Source organism: Scyliorhinus torazame, chromosome 28, assembly GCF_047496885.1.
Source record: "Scyliorhinus torazame isolate Kashiwa2021f chromosome 28, sScyTor2.1, whole genome shotgun sequence".
In the NCBI taxonomy this organism is placed as follows: Eukaryota; Metazoa; Chordata; class Chondrichthyes; order Carcharhiniformes; family Scyliorhinidae; genus Scyliorhinus; species Scyliorhinus torazame.
In genome coordinates, this window is record NC_092734.1 from 13332083 (window position 1) to 13359247 (window position 27165).

The following is a 27165-nucleotide window of genomic DNA, read 5'->3' on the forward strand; positions in this document are numbered from 1 at the left end:
ATCCAGACCGCGACATTTCGCAAGACTCCGCTAAATCTGGCAAGGTGTTTCCAGGATCGCAAATCGCGCGAGAGGCCTCTTGCGTGATTCAACGGCTTAGTCCTGACACCAAGTCGTCTGGGACAAGGCCATAAATCGTGCCCAGAGTTAACGTTTCGAGTCGGTATGACTCCTCATCTTCAGAGAAGTCATACCGCCTTGATCCGTTAACTCTGCTTCTCTCTGCACAGATGCTGCCTCACCTGCTGAGTTCATCCAGCATTTTCTGCATCCAACTCCAGTTTAAATGTTCTCAATTGGTCTCAAAATCCTTAGATTTCCAACGATTGTGAAGAGACTGTATAAATACAACTCCCGCTTGCTGTGAATTTGAATTCCCCTTTTGACCAATGCTTTTTCACACAGTTATTGTTCTCAGATTTCTCTCTCATGTGGATTTTATTGTTGCAATGCTGGTTTTGAAGCTGCGTTTGTCCCTTTCAGGAATGCTGGCTTTGGAAATGCTGGGTAGACGAGCTCACAATGATCACCCGAACAATTACTTCTCGAGGAGTCCACCTTACACCGAGGACGTGAAATGGTTGTTGGGATTAGCAACAAGGTTGGGTAAGGATGACTTTTGAAACAAACGCATTGGGACACGAGCCTTAATTTGGAAGATACGCAAGCGACTGCCGGGCCAGGGACTTGAGGCGCAAGAGCGTAAAGTTAAAATTAACCCATTAGGAGCAGTGAAATGAATGGCCAGTTGATCTGTTCTTCTGGTGTTGGGGTTGAATATTGGCCAAGGACATTGGGAGAACACCTTTCTCTTTGTTTTACAAAATATATGGGCGAGGAAACATTTGTATACACTTGAGAATGCCAGTGTCTCAGCTATTTGCCATCAACTTAAATGTTTAGGGCAGCATGGTGGCGCAGTGGGTTAGCCCTGCAGCCTCATGGCGCCGAGGTCCCAGGTTCGATCCCGGCTCTGGGTCACTGTCCATGTGGAGTTTGCACATTCTCCCCGTGTTTGCGTGGGCTTCGCACCCCACAACCCAAAAATGTGCAAGCTAGGTGGATTGGCCACGCTAAATTGCCCCTTAATTGGGAAAAAATGAATTGGGTACTCTTTTTAAAAAAAAAAAAATTAAAAAATTTTTTTTTTTGAACTTAGTTGTTTAATGTTTTCTGTTTCTGAACGAGGGATCCTGTGACAAAGGAGCACCCCCTTCAGTTCTGCAAAATGGCAGCCTTAATATGTGCTCAGGATCAGAACCCTTATGACCAAGGCAGGTGTAGTACCAACTAGGTCAGTGATGCTCGATCAATGACTCCAGAAGCGAGATTGGATGCAAATTGAAGGCTTTATTGGACTAGATGTTTCCCCGAGCAGCGCAGGTACAGAATGCAGCTGCTAGGGAGACACAGGCTCTTATACTCCGTCTTACTGGGCGGAACCAGCAGGCAGGCTTCACCAATGATCTTCCTGTCTCAGGTACCTCCCACACCAATGATCTTACAGCCTCAACCTAGGTACCGTAATACCCCTAATACCGACTACCAGTCAGACAGACTGGGTTTATGTCAAACGTGGAAATGATCCAGTTATTACCCTTGATCCCGGACTAGTTAATCTGGTGTCCGTAGAAAATAGGAGTTAACTAATTGCTCAGTTTAGCATACATCTGTGTGGTCTACAAGTGGTTTTGATAGCCTTAACACTCTTGATATTCAGCTTCTGTTTTAAAATAATTCGCAGGCTCTTATTTATTCGGCAGCTAGAAGGATTTGTTGAGGCTGTTACAATTTTTATTCAAGGTTTGCTGATGCACTGTCCTTGGTGATTTCAACCTGGCCCCCGCTACACAACCACCCTTGCCAACACGGATAGATATCCTCATTGGGAAAATTCAACTCCTTCTCGCCCACAAACCTGTTGCTTGGCCCAAGCCCCCTTAACCTCTCCGTTGAGGCATCAGCATCTTCAGCTGGCTGAAGTGGTGATGAGTGGGCAGGGTACCATTCACCCCTACCGCGCCCACGTTGATTTTGGCGCTCCCCTCATCATTGCAGGAAAGGTTGAGCAGAGTTTACTGATTTTTGTGGCAGGCTGGGGGAAAGTGTAGCATCTCCTACATCAAGCCGCCTCCTTCACTGTAACTGGAAAGGAGAGATTTCCGGGGCTATGGGGTGTCGGACTAACGGGAAATGTCTCCAAGATCCAGGACAAGAAGCACGATGGGCTGAATGGTCTCCACTTTTGCAGGATTCCCAGGTTAGGGCAGCACGGTAGCATATTGGATAGCACAATTGCTTCACAGCTCCAGGGTCCCAGGTTCGATTCCCGGCTTGGGTCACTGTCTGTGCGGAGTCTGCATGTTCTCCCCGTGTGTGCGTGGGTTTCCTCCGGGTGCTCCGGTTTCCTCCCACAGTCCAAAGATGTGCAGGTTAGGTGGATTGGCCATGATAAATTGTCCTTAGTGTCCAAAATTGCCCTTAGTGTTGGGCGTGGTTACTGGGTTAAGGGGTTATGGGGATAGGGTGGAGGTGTGGGCTTCGGTAGAGTGCCCTTTCCAAGAGCCGGTGCAGACTCGATGGGCCGAATGGCCTCCTTCTGCACTGCAAATTCTATGTTACGGAAGGACATTGTGGGGTGGGAGGGGAGGTTTGGAAGTTGTCCACTTGCGAAGAAGCAGGTGAAAAATAACATCTCCAGTGACAAAAGTAGTGTGAAAGACAGTTCTGGGTCGGCGATGCTAACTGCGGGTTCCGTGTAAGGTGGGGGCCATCAACGCCTGAGCAACAGATAAATGGGCGGATCTGCCTGGTGAATTAGCCTTGCTGATGCCCCAATGTTTTGGGGATTCCATTGTGTTGAATAAAGATGACTTTTCTTTTGATAAATTCCATGCTCTCGCTATATGGTCCTGGCAGTTTGGTGTGAAGCTAAGCTTATTTGGAACGTTAGCAAGTCAGTGAAAGGCTTTAAGACATTTGCTGGGCGATTGCTGGCAACTGGCCATCATTTTAGCCCTCTTTTGTCACAGCAGTGGCTGCTCGGAGCTGCAGGTTGAGAATTTTGAGACATGTTCTTTTGTCCCTGGTGTCACCAGGTGTGAATTACGTCTATCAGTTCTGCATGGGTGCAGCCAAAGGAGTGTTGAGTCCGTTTGTGCTACAGGAGATAATCATGGAGGCCCTGCAACGCCTTAATCCCGCTCATGTACACGCTCACCTTCGAACCCCAGCGTTCCACCAGCTTGTCCAGAGATGCCAACAAGCATATATGCAGGTAAAAAGCTTTCATGCATAGGTATTTATTTTACTTGGCAAACTGCTGTGATTTTGTACGTGGGGCGTTGAGACCAAGTGCTGCGTTCTGCGCGTGTCGCTGATAAAACCGCCCGCTTGATTGGCACCCAGTCCACACATGTCTAATCATTCACTCCCTCCACCATCGCCGCACAGTGTACCAACTGCAGCAAATCACCAAGACTCCTTCGACAGCTCCTTCCAAACCCGCGATCTCCACCACCGTGGGCAGCAGATGCTTGGGAACACCACGACCTGGAGGTTCCCCTCCAAGGCCCTCACCACCCTGGCTTGGAATTTTTAAAAAATTTTTAAATTTAGAATACCCAATTAATTTAATTAAGGGGCAATTTAGCGTGGCCAATCCACCTAGTCTGCACATCTTTGGGTTGTGGGGGCGAAACCCACGCAGACACTGGGAGAATGTGGAAACCCCACACGGGACAGTGACCCAGAGCCGGGATCGAACCTGGGGAGCTCGGTGCCGTGAGGCAGCAGTGCTAACCCACTGCGCCACTGTGCTGCCCCCGACTTGGAAATATACCGGCCGTTCCTTCACTATCTCTGGGGCAAAATCCTGGAACCCCGCCTCCCGAACAGCACGGTGAGTGTACCTACGCCACAGGGACTGCAGCGGTTCAAGAAGGGGGCTCACCACCGCCTTCTCAAGGGCAATTAGGGATGGGCAATAAATGCTGGACAACCAACGTTGTTCACACCCCATTAAAGAATTGAAAGAATAGACTAAGTGGGGTCATGCTTCCTTGGACCAAGGTGTGCAAAGTCCTTTAAAGTCTTCATTTAAAGATTACTAATTACTAAGGTAGCCGATATTCAGGACGCCAAAGCATGTAATGAGGCAGTGGGGAAGGGAACACTGACAAAGGAGAGTATTTGCAGGCACGGAGATGGGTTGAAGTGTGTATACTTCAACGCAAGAAGCATCAGGAATAAGGTGGGTGAACTTAAGGCATGGATCTGTACTTGGGACTACGATGTGGTGGCCATCACGGAAACTTGGATAGAAGAGGGGCAGAAATGGTTGTTGGAGGTCCCTGGTTATAGATGTTTCAATAAGATTAGGGAGGGTGGTAAAAGAGGTGGGGGGGGTGGCATTATTAATTAGAGATAGTATAACAGCTGCAGAAAGGCAGTTCGAGGAGTATCACCCTATTGAGGTAGTATGGGTTGAAGTCAGAAATAGGAAAGGAGCAGTCACCTTGTTAGGAGTTTTCTATAGGCCCCCCAATAGTAACAGAGATGTGGAGGAACAGATTGGGAAACAGATTTTGGAAAGGTGTAGAAGTCATAGGGTAGTAGTCATGGGCGACTTTAACTTCCCAAATATTGAGTGGAAACTCTTTAGATCAAATAGTTTGGATGGGGTGGTGTTTGTGCAGTGTGTCCAGAAAGCTTTTCTAACACAGTATGTAGATTGTCCGACCAGAGGAGGGGCAATATTGGATTTAGTACTGGGTAATGAACCAGGGCAAGTGATAGATTTGTTAGTGGGGGAGCATTTTGGAGATAGTGACCACAATTCTGTGACTTTCACTTTAGTAATGGAGAGGGATAGGTACGTGCAACAGGGCAAGGTTTACAATTGGGGGAAGGGTAAATACGATGTTGTCAGACAAGAATTGAAGTGCATAAGTTGGGAACATAGGCTGGCAGGGAAGGACACAAGTGAAATGTGGAACTTGTTCAAGGAACAGGTGCTACGTGTCCTTGATATGTATGTCCCTGTCAGGCAGGGAAGAGATGGTCGAGTGAGGGAACCATGGTTGACAAGAGAGGTTGAATGTCTTGTTAAGAGGAAAAAGGTGACTTATGTAAGGCTGAGGAAACAAGGTTCAGACAGGGCATTGGAGGGATACAAGATAGCCAGGAGGGAACTGAAGAAAGGGATTAGGAGAGCTAAGAGAGGGCATGAACAATCTTTGGCGGGTAGGATCAAGGAAAACCCCAAGGCCTTTTACACATATGTGAGAAATATGAGAATGACTAGAGCGACGATAGGTCCGATCAAGGACAGTAGCGGGAGATTGTGTATTGAGTCTGAAGAGATAGGAGAGGTCTTGAATGAGTATTTTTCTTCTGTATTTACAAATGAGAGGGGCGATACTGTTGGAGAGGACAGTGTGAAACAGATTGGTAAGCTCGAGGAAATACTTGTCAGGAAGGAAGATGTGTTGGGCATTTTGAAAAACTTGAGGATAGACAAGTCCCCCGGGCCTGACGGGATATATCCAAGGATTCTATGGGAAGCAAGAGATGAAATTGCAGAGCCGTTGGCAATGATCTTTTCGTCCTCACTGTCAACAGGGGTGGTACCAGGGGATTGGAGAGTGGCGAATGTCGTGCCCCTGTTCAAAAAAGGAACTAGGGATAACCCTGGGAATTACAGGCCAGTTAGTCTTACTTCGGTGGTAGGCAAAGTAATGGAAAGGGTACTGAAGGATAGGATTTCTGAGCATCTGGAAAGACACTGCTTGATTAGGGATAGTCAGCACGGATTTGTGAGGGGTAGGTCTTGCCTTACAAATCTTATTGAATTCTTTGAGGAGGTGACCAAGCATGTGGATGAAGGTAAAGCAGTGGATGTAGTGTACATGGATTTTAGTAAGGCATTTGATAAAGTTCCCCATGGTAGGCTTATGCAGAAAGTAAGGAGGCATGGGATAGTGGGAAATTTGGCCAGTTGGATAACGAACTGGCTAACCGATAGAAGTCAGAGAGTGGTGGTGGATGGCAAATATTCAGCCTGGATCCCAGTTACCAGTGGCGTACCTCAGGGATCAGTTCTGGGTCCTCTGCTGTTTGTGATTTTCATTAATGACTTGGATGAGGGAGTTGAAGGGTGGGTCAGTAAATTTGCAGACGATACGAAGATTGGTGGAGTTGTGGATAGTAAGGAGGGCTGTTGTCGGCTGCAAAGAGACATAGATAGGATGCAGAGCTGGGCTGAGAAGTGGCAGATGGAGTTTAACCCTGAAAAGTGTGAGGTTGTCCATTTTGGAAGGACAAATATGAATGCGGAATACAGGGTTAACGGTAGAGTTCATGGCAATGTGGAGGAGCAGAGAGATCTTGGGGTCTATGTTCATACATCTTTGAAAGTTGCCACTCAAGTGGATAGAGCTGTGAAGAAGGCCTATGGTGTGCTCGCGTTCATTAACAGAGGGATTGAATTTAAGAGCCGTGAGGTGATGATGCAGCTGTACAAAACTTTGGTAAGGCCACATTTGGAGTACTGTGTACAGTTCTGGTCGCCTCATTTTAGGAAGGATGTGGAAGCTCTGGAAAAGGTGCAAAGAAGATTTACCAGGATGTTGCCTGGAATGGAGAGTAGGTCTTACGAGGAAAGGTTGAGGGTGCTAGGCCTTTTCTCATTAGAGCGGAGAAGGATGAGGGGCGACTTGATAGAGGTTTATAAGATGATCAGGGGAATAGATAGACAGTCAGAGACTTTTTCCCCGGGTGGAACACACCATTACAAGGGGACATAAATTTAAGGTGAAAGGTGGAAGATATAGGAGGGATATCAGAGGTAGGTTCTTTACACAGAGAGTAGTGGGGGCATGGAATGCACTGCCTGTGGAAGTAGTTGAGTCGGAAACATTAGGGACCTTCAAGCAGCTATTGGATAGGTACATGGATGACGGTAAAATGATATAGTGTAGATTTATTTGTTCTTAAGGGCAGCACGGTAGCATTGTGGATAGCACAATTGCTTCACACTCCATGGTCCCAGGTTCGATTCCGGCTTGGGTCATTGTCTGTGCAGAGTCTGCACGTCCTCCCCGTGTCTGCGTGGGTTTCCTCCCACAGTCCAAAGATGTGCGGGTTAGGTGAATTGGCCAATGATAAATTGCCCTTAATGTCCAAATTGCCCTTGGTGTTGGGTGGAGGTGTTGAGTTTGGGTATGGTGCTCTTTCCAAGAGCTGGTGCAGACTCAAAGGGCCGAATGGCCTCCTTCTGCACTGTAAATTCAATGATAATCTATGATTAATCTAGGACAAAGGTTCGGCACAACATCGTGGGCCGAAGGGCCTGTTCTGTGCTGTATTTTCTATGTTCTATGTTCATTTCTATTTAATATTGGAACTTCCTATTATTCATAGTTAAATAACAGGGGGCAGGGCAGGGAGGATGGAATATAAAACTAGGGAATTCTTGCTAAAACTGTACAGGGCATTGGTGAGACTCTAACGAGAGTGCGGTGTACGGTTTTGTTCTCCTCACTTCGAGGCGGAATACACTTGTATCACCAGCAGTTTGGAGAAGATTCACTCGGCCGATTCCTGGGATCAAGGGGTTGTCTTATGAGGAAAGGTTGAGCAGGTTGGGCCGATGCCCGACTTCAATTCTGGTCGCCACACTACCAGAAGGATGTGGGGGCTTTAGAGAGGGTGCAGAAGAGATTTACCAGAATGTTGCCTGGTAAGGAGGGCATTAGCTATGAGGAGCGGTTGAATAAACTCGGTTTGTTCTCACTGGAACGACGGAGGTTGAGGGGCAACCTGATAGAGGTCTACAAAATTATGATGGGCATAGACAGAGTGGATAGTCAGAGGCTTTTCCCCAGGGTAGAGGGGTCAACATAGGTTTAAGGTGCGAGGGGCAAGGTTTAGAGGAAATGTACGAGGCAAGTTTTTTTACACCGAGGGTAGTGGGTGCCTGGAACTTGCTACCGGAGGAGGTGGTGGAAGCAGGGACGATAGTGACATTTAAGGGGCATCTTGACAAATACATGAATAGGATGGGAATAGAGGGATACGGACCCGGGAAGTGTAGAAGATTGTAGTTTAGTCGGGCAGCATGGTCGGCACGGGCTTGGAGGGCCGAAGGGCCTGTTCCTGTGCTGTACTTTTCTTTGTTCTTTGTTCTTTTTGATGCCCATTGGAGTTGGGAAGAATGAGAGTTGATCTTATTGGAACATTAAATCCGGGTTTGGGGGGGGGGGGGGGTGGTGGCCTTGACAGGGTCAACATTGAGAGGATGCTTCTCTGAGGGAATCTAGAACTGGGGGGGAAGTGGCAAAGTTTCAGAATAAATGGCTTGCCATTTCAGATGGCCATGAGGAAGAACTGCTTCTCTCGATAGGGTCGATGGTCTTTGGAATTCTCTTCCAGAGAGAGCAGTGGCGTTGACTGATTTCTCTGTTGAGCAAAAATGTTGTGGGCTCAATGAGATCCGCCGTGATCTTGTTGACTGACTGGCTCTCTACCCCTCCTATTTCTCATGATCTTATGACAATGCTGTGAAGTCATCTGGGAGATCAGGCAGTCTGGTTAGTTGAGGTACTGAGTTTTTCTGTATTCCGACTTCAAAGCCAATTGTCTATAGTATGTCATGATTCCAGAGGCCGTTCGCCGCCCCCTCCCCCATTATAAATGTGAACGCAGTCATTAACAGAGAAAGTTGACACAAAAGTCTGACAAAAATGTGACGGCGTACGGTTTTGTAGGGAAGTGTGCACAGACTTGCGGTCTTAAAACGTGTCGCGGAGATAGCAGATTATTCCGCTGTGTTGCATCTGATGTTCTTTAACAGATACGGTTTTATCGACAAAGTGCGAGAGGGAAAGTGTCGCGACGAGTAATTGTGGCTCGAGGTTTCACTTGCGAATTAACAAAGCTAGCCTTGCAAAAATTGGCAGATCTTTAAAGAATGTTAGCTGGGAGTGCAGAGAAATTAAAATTCTGTCTGTCCGCCACTGTTTCTCCACAAAACCAGTCTTTGAATTCCTGTGCTATTACTTGAAACCTGACCAGTCCTGTTACTGCAACCAGTGAATGATGGTGAATAGTAGATCCAGCGTTATATTGCAGACCTTTTCAGTGCTTGGAGTCGAAAAGGAATCGGTCTTATTTGCTCATTGTTCCCAGGCAGACATGGGGAGAACGCGTAAACTCCAGTCACCCGAGGTTGGGACCAAACTCAGACAGCAGTGCTTTTTAAAATCAATTTAGCGTACCCAATTCTGTTTTTTCCAATTAAGGGGGCAACTAATTGTGGCCAATCCACCTGCCCTGCACATCATTTGGGGTGTGTTCCCACACAGACATGGGGGCTAGCACAGTTGCTTCACTGCTCCAGGGTCCCAGTTTTGATTCCTGGCTTGGGTGACTGTCTGCCTGGAGTCTGCATGTTCTCCCCTCCCACAGTCCAAAGATGTGCAGGTTCAGTGCATTGGCCATACTAAAATTGCCCTTCGTGTCCACAAAAAAAGATGGGGTGGGTTACGGGGATAGGATGCTCTTTCCAAGGGCTGCTTCAGACTCAATGAGCCAAATGGCCTCCTCCTGCACTCTGAATGTGCAAACTCCACAGGGACAGTGACCTGGGGCTGGGATCGAACCAGGTCCTCTGTGCCGCCCTGGCAACATTCTAGCAAATCTTCTCAGCACTCTCCAGCAAAATTACATCCTTCTTGTAATGTGGTGAACATTAGAGAGAGACTAATTTGGATAGCTCCTTTCAACGAGGCGAGATGGCTGCCTGCTGTAACATTAGAAAATACACCTTTCTGAGAAGTGTGTTTGCCTGCGAATATTTCAAAAACGTCTGCCTGTCTTGTCCCCTCTCTTCACAGTGCATCCAGTACAGACTGTACCACATTGCACCAGCAGATTACGATGATTTTGTAAATATCATCCGGAGTGCACGCAGCGCCTTCTGCTTGACGCCAGTTGGAATGATGCAGTTCAACGAGATCCTCCAGAATCTAAAACGTGCAAAGGGTCAAACGAAGGACTTGTGGCAAAGAATCTCATTGGAAATGGCGACCTTTTCTCCTTGATGTCTGTTGGTTTGTTCAGCTTTAGGTTTAATATTAATTCCCCCCCCACCCTCTTTTTAAACCACTCTTCTCCGGACCCTTTACTGCTACATTCCTCCTTTCAAAATAAGGTTTTAAATGTCAGAAATCCACAATAGTTTGTTTTGGGGTTGTGAATTACCGCCAGATTTCACGAGCAAACCCTTTTTTTCTCCTCCCTCCCCCCAACAAAAAAAACAACTTTTTGTATGAGGTAGTTATTATTCATGTACATGTGTGTTTCTAGTGTAACTGGGTGAAATGGACACTGCTAGCTCCGGAGAGAGAAGTCCACCCCTGGAACACAGGCTGTGGTTTTTATTTATCGGAATTTTTCTTTTTTTTTGTTTCTTCAATATTAATGTTTTTTCATACTTAAAAAAAAAAGTTTTCAATTGTTTAAAAGAATTATATATTCAGATTCCAGTGCCTCTGGGATAGTTAAAGCTTTGACACATTTTTCAGTGTTACAAAATCAGCTTCTGTAGGTTTTTCTGCTTTGACCCCCTCGTTGTGTATTTTCTGTCTTCCTCCTCAAATGTTAATATTTTACAAAATCTGTTCTTACGTTCGATCCACATCTTCCCCCTCCTCAAAAGGCCACACAGGTAGTATTGACGCTGTCTGTGCTAGGAAACTTGCATGAATGTTTTGTGTGGGTAGTTTTGTTGACAACAAAAAAAACTTTATTATCCAACCATTCTCTGTGCTGTGTTGAATACATACACAATTATTTTTGATTAAAGTACACAAAAAAAATGCAGTACTCTGCTTGTAAAGGCCCTATATTAAATGCTTGGTTTTGGAATGGAGATGCTTAAATTGCAGTTACTGAAGATAAGAAAGGTAATAATTATCTTGCTGATTTTAGCTTTTCTTTTTTTTTTTGGCTTTTACATTCACAGTTGAGTGAGGATTTCCCGGCACCTCCGATCTAGCTAGGCTGGATCGTTTTTGTACATAGTTAATGTGTAAGTTTGGCCTAGCTACCTTGGCGAGAGTTTTAAAAGGCCTTGCAAAGTACATCACATCAACCACAAAATTTACACCGAAAAAAAAAAACTCAATCCACTTGTTTGACGCATCTCAGAAAATATGTTCAGCCTCTTGAGAGTAAAATTCTCCAATAACATCATTCAATGTGAATGACACAATAGGTGAAACGTACTGTGAGGTGGAACGAGTCAAAAGATAAAAAGGGGGCTTTCTGCGCGCGCTCTCCTCTCGGAGATGTACGAAAGCTGAGATCCTCACCGTAGCCCATTTACAAACCGGTTGTTGCCTTTTTAAAAAATGTAGCAACTGTATATATAGAGTAACTTTTAACAGCCCATGCTTAAAAGCAAGGTGACATTTTTCACACCAACACTGATTTTCTTTTAAACAAAAGTTGCACATTTTTTAAATGCCATCTCCCAACGACACAGTAAAAGTGGAACATCGTGAACAATTTGAGGTAACTATCGGAGGAGTGGGCCCTGTTCAGTTGTGTGGTGCACACATATGCCCATTTCTCTGGATTGTAGGTGAAGATTATTATTGCCTCAGGGAGACTATGTACATGTTTAGTAATTAATTGGTGTATGCACGGCCTAAACTAATCCTGACAATGTTTAGTGGGCACACACGGCCATTGTAAAAGCAGCTGATGTAACGATCATTCCACAGTTTGACACGCGAGGATACACTTCTTCACTATGAGGGGTCAGTTTCTTTGGGGGAGGGTGGGGGGGGTCGTCTTTCTCCAGCATTAGGGAAAGTCCAATGCCGTCGTGAACAATGGTCCCCATTGCTCACCAGAGTGCTCCTGCTCCCTGCAAAACCAACACCCAGCTCGGAGCTTTTTGATCTCCCGTTGCTATGTCAAGCCCCCTTTTGCAGGTCATCGGCCTTCAGGAACTTTGAATCGCGTCAAATTCCATTGCCTCCTTTGAACACGCTGGCTTGCGTCACATGAGTTGGAGTTGGTAAAATGAAAGAAGGGGAGGTCAGTCGACATGAAGGTATCCGAAGAGTGATGGCAAAACTGACCACACTCTCAACTCCAGCTGCTGTGCTGTAGTTCCTCTCTCAACCAACTGGGCAATGACTGTCCCAATTTGTTTAGCTGTTTTGATAATTCAATGTTGTGCTCCCTGTAGTAACTTGTCAGGAATGTCCGGGACTAGGAAATAAAAACAAAAAGCAAGAATTAGTTTGAGGGATCTCTCCCTTTTGTTAAGTGGACAAGGCTTAAAGGATAAATTGTCTCATATCTTGGAAACATTAAAAAAAAGTACAATTTAACATTGTCTTGTTAAATGCCCAAATAGCTGGTATTTAACCTTCAATGTGGTTAAAAGCAGTGCAGGATGCAATCAGGCAATTATGCAGAAGGAAGAGGCTTTTATCAAAGAATGTTCTGGAGATGCTGAAATGAAAATCGCTTATAGGCTTCAATGAAGTTACTGTGAAGTCTAGTCACCACGTTCCGGCGCCTGTTCAGGGAGGCTGGTATGGGAATTGAACCGTGTTGCTGGTCTGCTTTCAAAGCCAGCGATTTAGCCCTGTGCTAGAAGGGTACAGGAACATTATCCAATTTGTCGGTCTTCTTAGCTCTGAGTCAACACCCAGACTTAACATTAGTTATCAGTCTCTTATAATCAAACGCCGAGCAATTGGGCATTACCTGCCAATGTTTATATTTGGCTGGAAGTTGCAGAGGCATGAACAGTTTGAAAAACTAGGAGAGCAGGGCTCCCAATGCCTTGTGGTGACCAAATTAGCGGAGTTCTGGTTTTTAATTATAAGGGATTTTGAAAGTCTTACAGGTGTGGTAGGAGGATTACAATTTTTTTTCTCCACACTCACCGATGAATCCATCTCTGGATATTTTCGCCCTTTACTTTTTCCCAAACACTTTGATTTGCCACCTTCCACCATCTGACACCAGAAATTCTTGTTGTCGTCATACCTGAAGGGGAGAGGGAGCGGTTCTTAGAAGGTGGATTTTTGACATGAAACGCAATTCAATAAAATGTACAACCTAACTTCGAGAAGAACGAGGAAAGTAAGTCAGTCAACCAATCCATCCAAGGAACCCCCTCCCACGGCTTCCCTTCAATCACAGCGCGACTTTGTTGCCCTCGTATCTCGGGCTTCAGTGTGTCAATAAAAAGTGTGGGTGTGTCAATCCCCCCCTTTAGGTGAAAGATGGGCAGCTCACCCTCAATTGAAGCAAGTTCAAGCAGATTTTGGAATGAGTCCATTTACACTTTGCAGTGCCATTGCAGTAAAACACCACACAGATTAAAAAATGTATGGCAATAGAATGAGCACCACAGTTGGAAACCACTTTCTGTTACAATAGTGAAGAATTTCAGGCAGCCTTGAACTTCGAAACGTTTAACCTGCCGTGCCAAGATCAGTGAAAGACCCAACCTAGGCAAAGTGGAATACACAGATCACTAGCAATGGAGGACAGTTATCAGGTGGCAGCATCATATGTTGCTCCCGAGCTATGTAGATTCATGGACGTCGAACAGGAGACGATCATTCAGGACTCCTACTGCATCAGGGTTGATCTGCATCTTGGTTCTATCAACCTGCCTTGGTTCCGCCTCCCTCAGTAGTTTTGCCGAACAAAATTCTATAAACCTCATTTGGAAAATTTCAGTTGACACCCCCCCTCCCCCCTCCTTGATTGGATTGGTTTATTGTCACGTGTACCGAGGTACAGTGAAAAGTATTTTTCTGCGAGCAGCTCAACAGATCATTAAATACATGGAAAGAAATGAGAATAAAAGAAAATACATAATAGGACAACACAACATATACAATGTAACTACATAAGCACTGGCATCGGATGAAGCATACAGGGTGTAGTGTTAATGAGGTCAGTCCATAAGAGGGTCATTTAGGAGTCTGGTATCAGCGGGGAAGAAGCTGTTTTTAAGTCTGTTCGTGCGTGTTCTCAAACTTCTGTATCTCCTGTCCGATGGAAGAAGTTGGAAGAGTGAGTAAGCCGGGTGGGAGGGATCTTTGATTATGCTGCCTGCTTTCCCCAGGCAGCGGGAGGTGTAGATGGAGTCAATGGATGGGAGGCAGGTTTGTGTGATGGACTGGGCGGTGTTCACGACTCTCTAAAGTTTCTTGCGGTCCTGGGCCGAGCAGTTGCCATACCAGGCTGTGATGCAGCCCGATAAGATGCTTTCTATGGCGCATCTGTAAAAGTTAGTAAGGGTTAATGTGGACCTGCCGAATTTTCTTAGTTTCCTGAGGAAGTATAGGCGCTGTTGTGCTTTCTTGGTGGTAGCGTCAACGTGGGTGGACCAAGACAGATTTTTGGAGATGTGCACCCCTGGGAATTTGAAACTGCTAACCATCTCCACCTCGGCCCCATTGATGCTGACAGGGGTGTGTACAGTACTTTGCTTCCTGAAGTCAATGACCAGCTCTTTGGTTTTGCTGGCATTGAGGGAGAGATTGTTGTCGCTGCACCACTCCACTAGGTTCTCTATCTCCCGCCTGTATTCTGACTCATCGTTATTCGAGATCCGGCCCACTATGGTCGTATTGTCAGCAAACCTGTAGATGGAGTTGGGACCAAGTTTTGCCATGCAGGCGTGTGTGTACAGGGAGTAGAGTAGGGGGCTAAGTACGCAGCCTTGCGGGCCCCAGTGTTGAGGACTATTGTGGAGGTGGTGTTGTTGTTCATTCTTACTGATTGTGGTCTGTTGATCAGAAAATCGAGGATCCAGTTGCAGAGTGGGGAGCCAAGTCCTAGGTTTTGGAGCTTTGATATGAGCTTGGCTGGAATTATGGTGTTGAAGGCAGAGCTGTAATCAATTAATAGGAGTCTGATGTAGGAGTCCTTGTTTTCGAGTCCTTGTTGTCCTCAAACAGCTTTTCAGGGAGGGAGGAAGGAAGGTCAACCAGACTCTAAATGTGAACACCCTTCTCTCTCTGCAGATGCTGAGATTGCCCAGTATTTTCAGTTTTCTTTCAGATTCCAGCATCTGCAGAAATTTGCTTTGACCAGATTTCCAGGACCCCCTCTGTGTGAGGAAGTACCTTTGAATATCGCCCTTTGAACAGCCTTGCTCAAATGTTAAGGTTACACGGCTGACGCCCCCCAAACCTTGTGCTGGACTTGTCCCGCCACCAAATAAAGCATTTAGATCTACCCCATCAAATACCACCATTAGATTGCCCCTGTACAGATGAGGAATACAAGCAGAGTCCATGCAATCTGTCCTCATAGTTTTTTGTAGCTCCAATATGTGAATTGCAGCCCTTCTAAGCCCAATATATATCGCCCCTGGGGGGCAAATGCAATATTGGAGGGAAAATGCATATTTTGGCTCTATCAACAAGTTACAAATCGGTCTCAAGGCACATTACAGCCAGGACGTTACTGTGGAAGTGAAATCACTGGGGCGGGGACCTGGGTTTAATCCCGGCCCCGGGTCACTATCCGTGAGAAGTTTGCACATTCTCCCTGTATCTGCATAACCCAAAGATGTGCCGAGTAGGTGGATTGGCCGCGCTGAATTGCCCTTTAATTAGAAAAAGTTAAAAAACAATCCCATGCGCAGAGCAATTAATCTGTTGTGGTGATCTTGTCTGAAGGCTAAACACTGACCAGGGCACAAGGGAGCAATCCCCTCCACTTCCTCCTTTCCACCCAGCTGAGAGGACAAGCGAAGCTTTGGTTCAGCGGGTGTCTAAAAAAAACATCTCCAACTGTGCAGCACTCCCTCGGTGCGGCTGTCGGAACTGTCAGCCTGGATTGCGTGTTCAAGACTCCGGGGGCGGGTGTCAAACTTTTTCGACTCCAATGCGAAATATTACCAACGGAGCCAATCGACTGTACAGGCGAGATTACATTGGGAATATTGGGTACAGTTTTGGTCTCCTTAAAGAGGGATATACTCGTGTCGGAGACAGTTCAGAGAAGCTTCACTCGACTGATCCCTGGATGAAAGGGCTGTCTAACGAGGAAATGTTGATCGGGTTTGAGCCAATGCTCACAGGACTTTGGAAAAATGCGAGAGGCGATCGTTTTGGTTGGGGTGGGGGCCGCTCGGGGCAGATTCGATGGGCAGCACGGTAGCACAAGTGATTAGCACTGTGGCTTCACAGCGCCAGGGTCCCAGGTTCGATTCCCTGCTGGGTCACTGTCTGCGGAGTCTGCACGTTCTCCCCGTGTCTGCGTGGGTTTCCTCCGGGTGCTCCGGTTTCCTCCCACAGTCCAAAGACGTGCAGGTTAGGTGGATTGGCCATGACAAATTGCCCTTAGTGACCAAAAAAGGGTAGGTGGGGTTATTGGGTTACGGGGAGAGGGTGGAAGTGAGGGCTTAAGCGGGTAGGTGCAGACTCGATGGGCCGAATGGCCTCCTTCTGCACTGTCTGTTCTATTCAGGGAGGATGTTTTCTCTCATGGAGGAAGCTAGAATGATGGGACAGGTTCAAAATAAAGGATCTCCCAGTCACGATTGGGATCAGGAGGAATTCATTCCCTCAAAGGGCTATTACTGTTTGGAAATATCTTCCAGAGGGTACTGGAGGCTGGGTCATTGAATAGAGGCACAGTTTAGCTAGACAGATATATTGATTGACATGGGATTCGAGCGTTATGGGGGGGGGGGGGCGGGGGGGGGGGCAGACGGCACAGTGGAGTCTGGGCCACAATCAGATGAACGTCGAGCGGGCTCGATGGGCTGAACGGCTCCTACTTCATACAAACTTACGTTGAGATGCAGAACAGGAAGGAAAAAGACATGGAAGCCGCGAGGTACTCTTCCAACCGATTGGTAAAAGGAATTGATGGAAATACCTACATCAGCGCCTGCGTGTAGTTGAAGTGAGGAGTAACACCAAGGAATTTCTGCACACTCTCCATGACAGCCACAGGGTTGTTGCGTAACTGTAAGCCATTAACGATGAGGAACTACAAGAAGAAGAAATAATCCTTTTAAATGTCAAGCAGTGGGGCGACCCATGTACCTTTATAGAATTTGTAGCAGAGAAACAGCCCATCAGCTCCATGTACTGCCCCAAGAGGCTCCACCCACACTATCTCATCTCACCCCATCAGCATAATCTTTCTCAATGATGTCTTTATCTAGGTTCTCCTTAAATACTTATTCACCTCGACCACTGCCTGTGGTAGAGAGTTCAATATTCTCACCATTCTCTTGGGCAAGGATGCTTCTCCTGGAACCTCCGATTGGTGACTACCTTATAGGAGATCTTGTGGCGCGGCCTGTGCCTCTAAGCCAGAGGTTCAGGGTTCGAGTCCCACCCTAGGAATTAACAGCCAAACAGGTCACGTGCTGACCTGGAAATCCATCCTTCCTTCACACACCAATGGCAGGCAGCAAGGGTGGGGGGAAGAGAGATTCTGGTGGGCCACATGGTGGAATGAATTTTGGCATCTCGACCAGCGCTGTCCACGGCTGCAGACTACACTGGGGAAGTGCATGTCGCTGCAGTGATTCAGACTCCCTGAGCAAACTCTTAACGCGTCACCAGCATCTAATATTTATGCAACCCCCCAGCCCTCTGGTCTCCTCTACAAGTGGAGACATCTGTATATCCGCGCTATCAAACCACCACCATTTCAAAGACTTTGATCTGCTTTTCCCTTTTCCAGGTAAAAGTAAGAAAAATGAGTTGGTAAAACCCGTGGCCTTTTGCGGATGGGAGAATAGAGGAACAATCCCATCACAAATTTGAGTATTAAAAATATGTGCTGTTAAAATGAGAGCTTGAATTGGGGAATTTGAGAAGGAAACAGGAAGCAGTTCTCATTCCTTTTCTTTGTTCTGAGAACCATTGAGAGCACAAGTGCCCGAGGGCATCTATTAGTGAGCCGCTTAGAAAAGCAATCGACCCCAACAAATCTTAATTTTGCTGGGAAGAGACATGTTGCTGAAGCTCTTGGCCTTGCATTCATCAAGACAAATGCAAGAATACCAAATTTCAAATGATCGCTACAATTTATATGACCGGTTGGCACGTTGGCTCTGATTGGCTGAGGTGTTGCCATGGAACTAACTACAAGCTCCCCAAGCTGCCAGGAACTGCAAAAAAAGATGCAAAGTTTGAACATATTTGTTTTGCCTGCAAAGAATTGGTGCCTGTGTATGGACATATGCTGCATTACAAACGTGACTGATTATCTAAAACTGGTTGTTAAGTGCAGCTATTAGCGCACTCAGGATTTGTTCAGCAAGTGCTGCCCAATCGCGGAATCACATCTAACAGTAAGCAAAACGTTATTTTGTGATATGTTCATCACTTGCCATGACTCACATCTAAGGAAGAGTAGTGGAGGACAGTTATGGAGACCCTCCGAGACGAACAAAACGTAAACTTATCAATCCCCCCCCCCCCTCGGAATGGGCGGTCTCACTCGATGGGCGAGTGGGTTGGAGCTCAGAGTTCTCCAGTGCTGTAATTGTCCACCCCTCTTGGAGTGTGGGATCATTCTTTTTACCTTTACTTTCGTCATCACTGTATTTTGTACCATTTATTTAGGGGTAGTAAGAAAATGAAGGCTTTGCACCTCCTGCTTTTGGCAAGTCACCACACAAGCAGAACATTTCCCCGCATATCATACTATCCTGGTACCTCCAACAAGCAGCACTCCTTCCCGATTTTGCACATTGTTCACTTTGTGTTAATGGAGAGATCATTCTTGGCCAGGGCGCCAAGAGAGAAGTCCCCTGCTCTTTTTTAAATGGAGCCATGAAAATCTTTTATGTCCACCTAAGAGGGTAGGCAGGTTAACATCCGCCCTGCAAGTTGGCATCTCCAACAGGGTAGCATTTCCTCCGCGCTGGAGCATCAGCCCAGATATTGCACCAATCTCGGAGGTGGGATTTGAACCCACTGCCTTCTGACCCTGGAGGCAAGAGTGCTGCCCACTGAGCCACGGCTGGTACCTGGGGATGTCAACGGAAACGAGGCGTACCTGAGTAGGTTGATAGTGTGTTAACCACCGTTCAATGTGCGTGGCGTACCAGCCGGGAAACAAGCAACGGTTCTTCAGAACACGAAGATCCCTCGGGGAATCCGGTCCGGCTGTGACCACCTGATAGAAGGTGTAGTTCAGGGCTGCTGAGTCGTGGTGAGCTCTCTGGTGCTGCGGGGAGAAAAACCAACAGGTCAACGTGGCGTCTGATTCACGCGGCTAGCGAGGGACAGCAACTGAAAGTGTTTTGTTTAGACAAGGTCACGAAACCATGGCGGGCAGGTGGAGTTGAGAGATGGAGCAGCCATGAGCTAACCGAATGACGGTACTGGCTCAAAGGGCAGAATGGTCTCCGTCCGCAGTATAATCACCCCCAAGGTTTCTGTTTGACCTTTAATGTTTATCTCTGCCCTGTTTTGGTGATTCAGCTTTGAAAATCCCTCAGCACTATTTGCGAAGGAGCAAGGAGTTCTTGAGTTTAGAAAACAGAGGGCTCAGCTAATTCGACGTGTTCAAAATGATAAAGGCATTCGATAGGGCAGATAGAGAGAAACCGGAAATGAAGGACGTGGTCTTAAAATTTGAGTTGGGCCATTAGGGAGTGTTGGGCGGGGGGTGAGGTGGGTGTGTGTGGGGGGCGATGGGGGGGGGGGGTGTTGCCCACAACCAGGAGACACAGTCTCAGAATAAGGGGCAGGCCATTTAAGACTGAGGTGAGGAATTTCTTCACTCGCTCAGAATGTTGGGACCCTTTGTAATTCTCTACCAGCAGAGGGCTATGGAATCTCAGTCACTGAACTTGTTCAAGACAGTAATGGATAGATTTCAAGTTATTGAAGATATCAAGGGATAATGGGGGAAAATGGCATTGAGGCTGGAGATCAGCCATGACTTGGAGAATGGCGGAGCAGGCTAGATGGGCTGAGTGGCCCCCTCCTGCTCCTGTTTTCTATGTTCCATGAGTTCACATGTCTGTCCATGTTCTTCCTACTAAAATGGATGACTTCACGTGCTCCTGACAACTCCGGGTGCAGGCAATTGCTTTTTACCTCCTCTCTGGCTCTGGTGAGGAAACTCCAATGGCTTAAGTCCACGTTGTCGAATCAACAACAACTCACATTTGCGTAGGCCCTTCAATGGAAAACATCCCAACGTGCTTCACTTCGCTAGTACCAAACAAAAGTCACCACCCCGAAACACATAGGGATAGACGACTGAGAACGCAGTGAAGAGAAGGGTTTTAAGGTGTGTCTTAGAGGAGGAAATGGAGAGAGAGGGAATGCGGGGTTTAAAGGTGGGAATTCCAGATTTAGGGTCCAGACAATTCAAGGTACGGTCACCAACGATAGAGTGAAGGAAATCAGGGATTTCCAAGAGGTCACAATTGGAGCAAGAGAAAGATCTTGGACAGGTTCTGGGACTAGAAGAGGTTACAGAGAGAGGAAGGAGAGTGATCATGGAGAGATTTGGGAAACAAGATGAGAATTTTAAAACCAAGGTGTTATTCAAACATCAGCAAAATCCGGCAAGTCGCGGAGAAGGCGGGACACACCTGGTACCAGGAGTAGGCTCGCTCAGCCGGGTTGATCAGAATGGCGATGATCTTCGCTCGGGGCAGCAGCGCTGTCGCCCTCTTGGGGACCACCTCTGACTCAAAGTAATTTGCGCTCTTCTCAAACATGAAGTCTGTGCTTGCGTTTGATGGGATCGGAAAGAATTCCATGTACCTGAAAAATAGGTGCCAGAGTGAATGAGTAGGCCACACCCTCTTGGTGGGATATACTGTCTGCTGTCTACCAATCTGACTGATGTGACATTGGTTTTTTTTCCTCTGACACACCCAAGTCAGTAGAATAATTACACTGACTTTCATTTGTGTAGCCCCCTGAATGTAGTAAAACATTGCAAAGCTCTTCACACAAGCAGTTATCAGTAAAAATCTGATAGACTCACAGGGGAAGATATTAGGACAGGTAACCTGTCAGATGAGATATTAGGACAGGTGAGTCACATAAGAAAATATTAGGACAGGTAACCTGTCAGATGAGATATTAGGACAGGTGAGTCACATAAGAAAATATTAGGACAGGTAACATAAGGAGATGTTAGGGCAGGTAACCTGTCACATTAGGAGATATTAAGACAGGTGGGTAAAACCTTAGTCAGAGGGGTAGGTTTTTAGGAGCTTCTTAAAAGAGGGAGGGAGGCAACACGGTGGTGTTGTAGTTGGTACTGCCACCTCACGGCGCCGGGGTCCCAGGTTCGATCCCGGCCCCGGGTCACTGTCCGTGTGGAGTTTGCACATCCTCCCCGTGTCTGCGTGGGTTCCGCCTCCCACAACCCAAAGATGTGCAGGCTAGGTGGATTGGCCACACTAAATTGCCCCTTAATTGGAAAAAAATTAATTGGGTATTCTAAATTTAAAAAAAAGAGGCGGGAGCAGTGACGAGAGGCTTAGTGGGGGGGATCCCAGAAATTTGGGCCTAGCATCATCCGAGGCAACAGCCGCCAATGTTTGGAGCGATTAAAACACCTGGACACATCAGGCCAATCCGTGTGCAAAGTATTTTGATCAGGATTCCTGCGATGGGATCCCAGACACCATTAAACGCTTGCAGGGATTCTTCTGGAACATTCCAACATTTACAGAGGCTCCTCATGCGGACAAGTCCAGAGGCCACAGAATTTAGGTGAACGGCTGTTTATGGCTGAGAGCCGTTCAATTATGTGTCAGTGCTCCCAACTTACACAATCTAGAACGTTCCAACGCCTCCAAGCCGCTCGAGTCTATAAAACTGAATCGAATGTGCTTAAGTTGAACACAGGGTCTTACCAGTCAATTCCTTTGTGATAATTGGCTCCATTGAAGAACTGAATCTCCTCATAGGTGACTGGGCTGGGGAAATTACTCGTGACTCCAGGATGTAAGGACAGGAAAAAGTGCAAAGCTGTGGTACCTGAGGAGAAAGACAATGCAGATCATGCAGACGCCACCTTCAAAAGTCCATTTCTATGCCAAATTTTAAAGGAGCAAATTGCATTTCCCCACCACTCTCCTTCCCACCTCAGTTGATTTTAGAATCATCTTCAAACTCACAAGAAAGATGTACATATAAATAACACCTTCTCACATCTCTTAGCAACATCTCAAAGTATGTCGCAATGAATTTCTTTGAAGTGCACCGATTGTCGGCCAATTAGCAAACAGGGCCGCCGACTGACAGTTTGCCAAAACCCCAAACATCAGTTAACATATTTGTTTTCCGGGATTATGTTCTCAGCATAGAATGATGTCCAAAGCACCCCTGAGCTCTCCTGATCTTCTTTAAATACTGCCAGGGTACCATTAATATCTACCTATCCTGACAAATCCAACCTTGATGTATTAGCGAGAGGCAGTATGGTTTTGTGAAGGGCAGGTCATGCCTCACCAATTTGATTTGGTTTTTCGAGGAAGTGACGAAGATGATTGATGAAGGTAGGGCAGTGGATGTTGTCTACATGGACTTCAGTAAGTCCTTTGATAAGGTCCCTCATGGCAGACTGGTACAAAAGGTGAAGTCACACGGCATCAGAGGTACAGAACTGGCTCGGCCACAGAAGACATAGGGTAGCAGTGGAAGGGTGCTTTCTGAATGGAGGGCTGTAACGAGTGGCGTTCCACAGGGATCAGTGCTGGGACCGTTGCTGTTTGTAGTATATATAAATGATTTGGAGGAAAATGTAACTGGTCTGATTAGTAAGTTTGCAGACGACACATAGGTTGGTGTAATTGTGGATAGCGACGAGGACTGTTGTAGGATACAGCAGAATATAGGTCAGTTGGCGACTTGGGCAGAGAGATGGCAGATGGAGTTTAATCCGGATAAACGTGAGGTAATGCATTTTGGAAGGTGCAATACAGGTGGGAATTATACAGTTAATGTCAGGCAGCGGGATCTGGGTGTACAGGTCCACAGATCACTGAAAGTAGCAATGTAGGTGGAGAAGGTTGTCAAGAAGGCATACGGCATGCTTGCCTTCATCGGCTGGGGCATTGAGTATAAGAATTGGCAAGTCATGCTGCAGCTGTATAGAACCTTAGTTAGGCCACACTTGGAATATAGTGTTCAATTCTGGTCGCCACACTACCAAAGAAAATGATGAAACTGCTTCTCCCTGACACAGGATTTTACTGTCTTTAATATGCCAATATTAAAATAGTGATATTTAACAAGTTTGACTTATTAAGCTGAATAAGTGTTTAAAATAAGGTTACCAGTTTTCTGTGGGCCGATGATTAGGAACTTTGGAAGCCGGTCACAGGTTTTCTCTTTAGACCAAATGTCTTTGTGTCGTTTGTCATCACATGGGTTCTGTAAAAGAATATTTGACTCCGTAAATCGCAATGCTCAGTAGCTTGTGCTCCAAAGGTTTGGACGTCCAATAAACTTCATCACAATCCTGCAATTACAACAGTCTCGAGTGGGCTATCTGAAACGGATGCTTTCAAAATACGGACTGAAGTCAAGCAGGGCTTTGTGACGGTCCCCAGACTTTAAAAAAAAAAATATTTTATTGAAGTATTTGAACATTTTTATAACAGTAACATAAACAGTGACATCAACATGGTAAAATAAACATTTCCCCCCCCATCCCAATCTTCACGCACCATCACCCTTTTTAGGTCAGCCTCGAGCTCGCACCTTCCGCTTACTCGAGTCCCCACTCAGGCTTCCCGACCTCCCATTTGTCCCCCAGTAACAGTTCCTCCCCTGTCAGCAAAGCAGCTCCCCCCTACCCACAACACTAGAAACCCAAACCCCAAGTCAATCTCCAGCTTAACACCTGCACACCTCCCACTGCGCTTCCGAGAGTCAGCTGACCCATGCTGACTCGGTAGCTCCCGCCCCTGGCACCAAGCAGTCTGTCTCCCTATTGTTCTCTCCTCTCCACCCCCACATGAATAAACATTTTAAAAGCATCACATTCCCCAGTAAACAAACAACAGAAAAAACAGTGAAGAAACAGTCACTTTAGAAAAATAGTCACCCAAAAAGCAGAACCAAATTCAAAGCCCATCCCCCCCTCCAAGGTCCCTGCAAGACAGTGCAACCTTTAACCATCCACACAGCCCATTATTTCACATAGAGCTACTGAAATTTATACAATCCAGTACCACAAATCGCTGCCACAGTACTTCTCCAAGTGTCTTTCTTTCATAAAGGTCCATACTTTGTCTGGCGTTTCAAAGGAGAAGTCCCGTTCCTCATGTGTGACCCACAGATGGGCTGGGTCACACATGGGGCAGCATCCCAAACTTCACTCCCTTCTTAAAGAGGGTCATTTTTGCCCGATTGAACCCAGCTCGCCTCTTGGCCAAATCCACTCCCAGGTCCTGATAGATGCGCAACTCACAGTTCTCCAACTTGCTGCTCTGTTCTTTCTTGGCCCTCCACAAAACGTGTTCCTTGTCCATAAAACGGTGAAAACGTACCACCAAAACGGCTGCTCGGTCACTCTGGGCTTCCTTGCAAGGGCTCTGTGCGCTCTGTCCAATTCCCAAGGGAACGCCCCAGCCCCCATCAACTTCTCCAACATGTTCGTCACACAGCCCCTCGCATCCGATCCCTCACCGCCTTCAGGGAGGCCAACAATTCTGAGAGTCTGCCTCCTGGACCTATTCTCCAGCTTCTCCTGCATTATTTTCTGGCGGTCGTTCATCAGCCCCCACCTTGCTCTCCAGCACGGTTATATACTCCTTGTGCTCGGACAACTTTTGTTCCACCTCCTGGATCGCTCTCCCGTGGGTTTCCTGATTCTGAACCACTTGATTAATCGAAGCCTTAATCGGGTCCAGTGTGTCCTTCTTCAGTTTGGCGAAGCAATCCTCGAAAAACTTCACCAGCTGCTCCACCTGGTCCTGACCACTATGCCGTCTCCCCGCGGCCCTTGCTTTCCGCCATGCTGTCCCTTGTTACCAGCTCTGCTTGCGTCTCCCTTATAGGACTTTGTCTTTCACACAGCCACTTCTGGTCCAATTCTCCATACACCGGAGGGGATTTCTCCTTACTGTCTCACTCTTCACTGATTTATCCCATAAAATCCGGAATAAACTGGGGTAGAAAGGTCCAAAAGTCCATTACAGGCGGGAGCTATCAAATGTGCGACCTACTCCTCCATGGCCGCCACCGGATGTCCGTCCCCAGACTGTTGACAACCTACCCGAGAGTGGCTACTTAACTGTTCAAATATCAACTTGCTCTCGGTGACGAGTATCAAATACTGCCAGGATGGAAATCTCTTCAATCTCAGTTGCCTCTGTGCCGAAGCTAAACTCGCCACCAGAGATGTACATGATCTGCAGGATGTGGATGGCTGTAGTGCCATTGTCCACTCCGCACTAGATTTTCAAGCCGGTTCCATTCTGTTCAATTCTGCGTCTAAGAAACCCGGCCTGTCCTTGAATGCTGCCAAACCAAAACTCAACCCAGACCAAGTCAGCCAAATATTCCACCTCCCATGAATGCTGAAACGCTGGAATATGTCAGGCACTTCCCATATCTTGGCAGCCACCTCTCTCAAAAGGCCATCATTGATGAGGAGATCCCACACCCGGTGAGCTGCTCCAGTTCAGCCTTCTGCAAGTTAGGGCAGCGAGTGTTTGATAACAAAGACTTCTCAGGTCAGCGCAAGTCGTAGCACCTAGTTCAGTAATGATTATCGCATGCCTGCAGTGAGACCTGGACTGTATATCAATGATGCAAACGAGCGCGAGGGAATTTCCATTAGCAATGTCTTTGTTGCATGTTCTAGATTCAATGGGCTGTCAAACAAATACTAGTGTCCTCCTTGAAGCCAGCTCGACGAGCATCCAGGAAAATCTGTAAAAGATCAACTACGATGGACCATGCCTCGATGGCCAGAAAAAGGGTCTCCCCCACCTGGTCCTGTTCACCCCACACTCAAATGGCCAACATTCCGGGGGAGGATGAAGAAAACGCTTCAACGACACTCAGAAGCTCTCCTTGAAGGGTGGCAGTATCGATGCTGATGGCTGGGAGGAGCTTAGTACCCATGGTTCAAAATGGCGACAACATAGTTGCATCTTGCTTTGAGTCACAACGTCGTAATGATGAGGCAGAGAAGGTACGAAAAGGAAGCATTTCCTGCACTCCCGACCCCACTATCTCACGGGATGCCCTGCCCCTTGCACCCAAAGATCTCTGGGTTGAGAATCTGCTTCTTCAGTCATTGGAAGACCCCCTGGCAGAAACCCGTGACCCTGTGTGGACACCATCCTCGAATCGAGGGCCAAGTGTCCACAAATGCTTTGGCTTTGACTAAGTTTTGGGCAGCTGACCTAATATCCCTACGTGGCTCGGTGTGAAGCACCTTGGGGCATTTTACTATGTTAAAGGTGCTATACAAATACGTGTTGCTGATAATATGGAGCCATGGCAGGAGTCTGCACTGCATTGCCAGTCTTCCAGGGAGTGCTCTAATATCCAGTATATTGGGACATAGCCTCAAAATAAAGGGAAGTAGATTTAGGACTGAGCTTAGGAGGAACTTCTTCACCCAAAGGGTTGTGAATCTATGGAATTCCTTGCCCATCGAAGCAGTTGAGGATCCTTCATTAAATGTTTTTAAGATAAAGATAGATAGTTTTTGAAGAATAAAGGGATTAAGGGTTATGGTGTTCGGGCCGGAAAGTGGAGCTGAGTCCACAAAAGATCAGCCATGATCTCATTGAATGGCGGAGCAGGCTCGAGGGGTCAGATGACCTACTCCTGCTCCTAGTTCTTATGTTTATGTTCTTATGTATAAACATATTTCTAGCTCCCTTACCAAAAACACTGCTTTGTAATTATAGACACGACGTTCTGATAGACTGCGGGGCATCAACGGTCAACTTTTAATGGATTAAAGAAAAAAATAATGCTTGAAAGGGTGATCAGAGAGGATTTTCAAGCAAGAGTAGTGATATATGAATCCCAATAATTCCCGTTTCACAGTGCTTTGAGTATATTGTGACAGCGGAGGCAAGTTAGCAGTGTTTCCAAGACAAACATACAGCTGAAAGGGTACAGAAATGTAAGATAG

The 27165-nt window shown here is 46.7% G+C and overlaps 2 protein-coding genes across 2 annotated transcripts in view; one reads left to right on the forward strand and one right to left on the reverse strand.

Annotated features, from left to right (window-relative positions):
- Positions 1 to 10933, forward strand: part of zswim8 (zinc finger, SWIM-type containing 8) — a 199523-nt gene extending 188590 nt beyond the window's left edge. The window contains 3 exon segments of the mRNA XM_072491513.1: positions 484 to 606; positions 3099 to 3277; positions 9897 to 10933. Coding sequence (XP_072347614.1) covers positions 484 to 606; positions 3099 to 3277; positions 9897 to 10103 — 509 coding nt within the window. The 3' untranslated portion in view covers positions 10104 to 10933.
- ndst2a (N-deacetylase/N-sulfotransferase (heparan glucosaminyl) 2a) overlaps positions 10785 to 27165 on the reverse strand; it is a 630597-nt gene continuing 614216 nt past the window's right edge. Inside the window, exons 11-17 of the mRNA XM_072491345.1 lie at positions 23339 to 23435; positions 21914 to 22037; positions 20633 to 20807; positions 19081 to 19251; positions 16943 to 17052; positions 12972 to 13074; positions 10785 to 12285 (exon numbers count right to left, since the gene is read on the reverse strand). Coding sequence (XP_072347446.1) covers positions 12160 to 12285; positions 12972 to 13074; positions 16943 to 17052; positions 19081 to 19251; positions 20633 to 20807; positions 21914 to 22037; positions 23339 to 23435 — 906 coding nt within the window. The 3' untranslated portion in view covers positions 10785 to 12159. The remainder of the gene's footprint in view (positions 12286 to 12971; positions 13075 to 16942; positions 17053 to 19080; positions 19252 to 20632; positions 20808 to 21913; positions 22038 to 23338; positions 23436 to 27165) is intronic.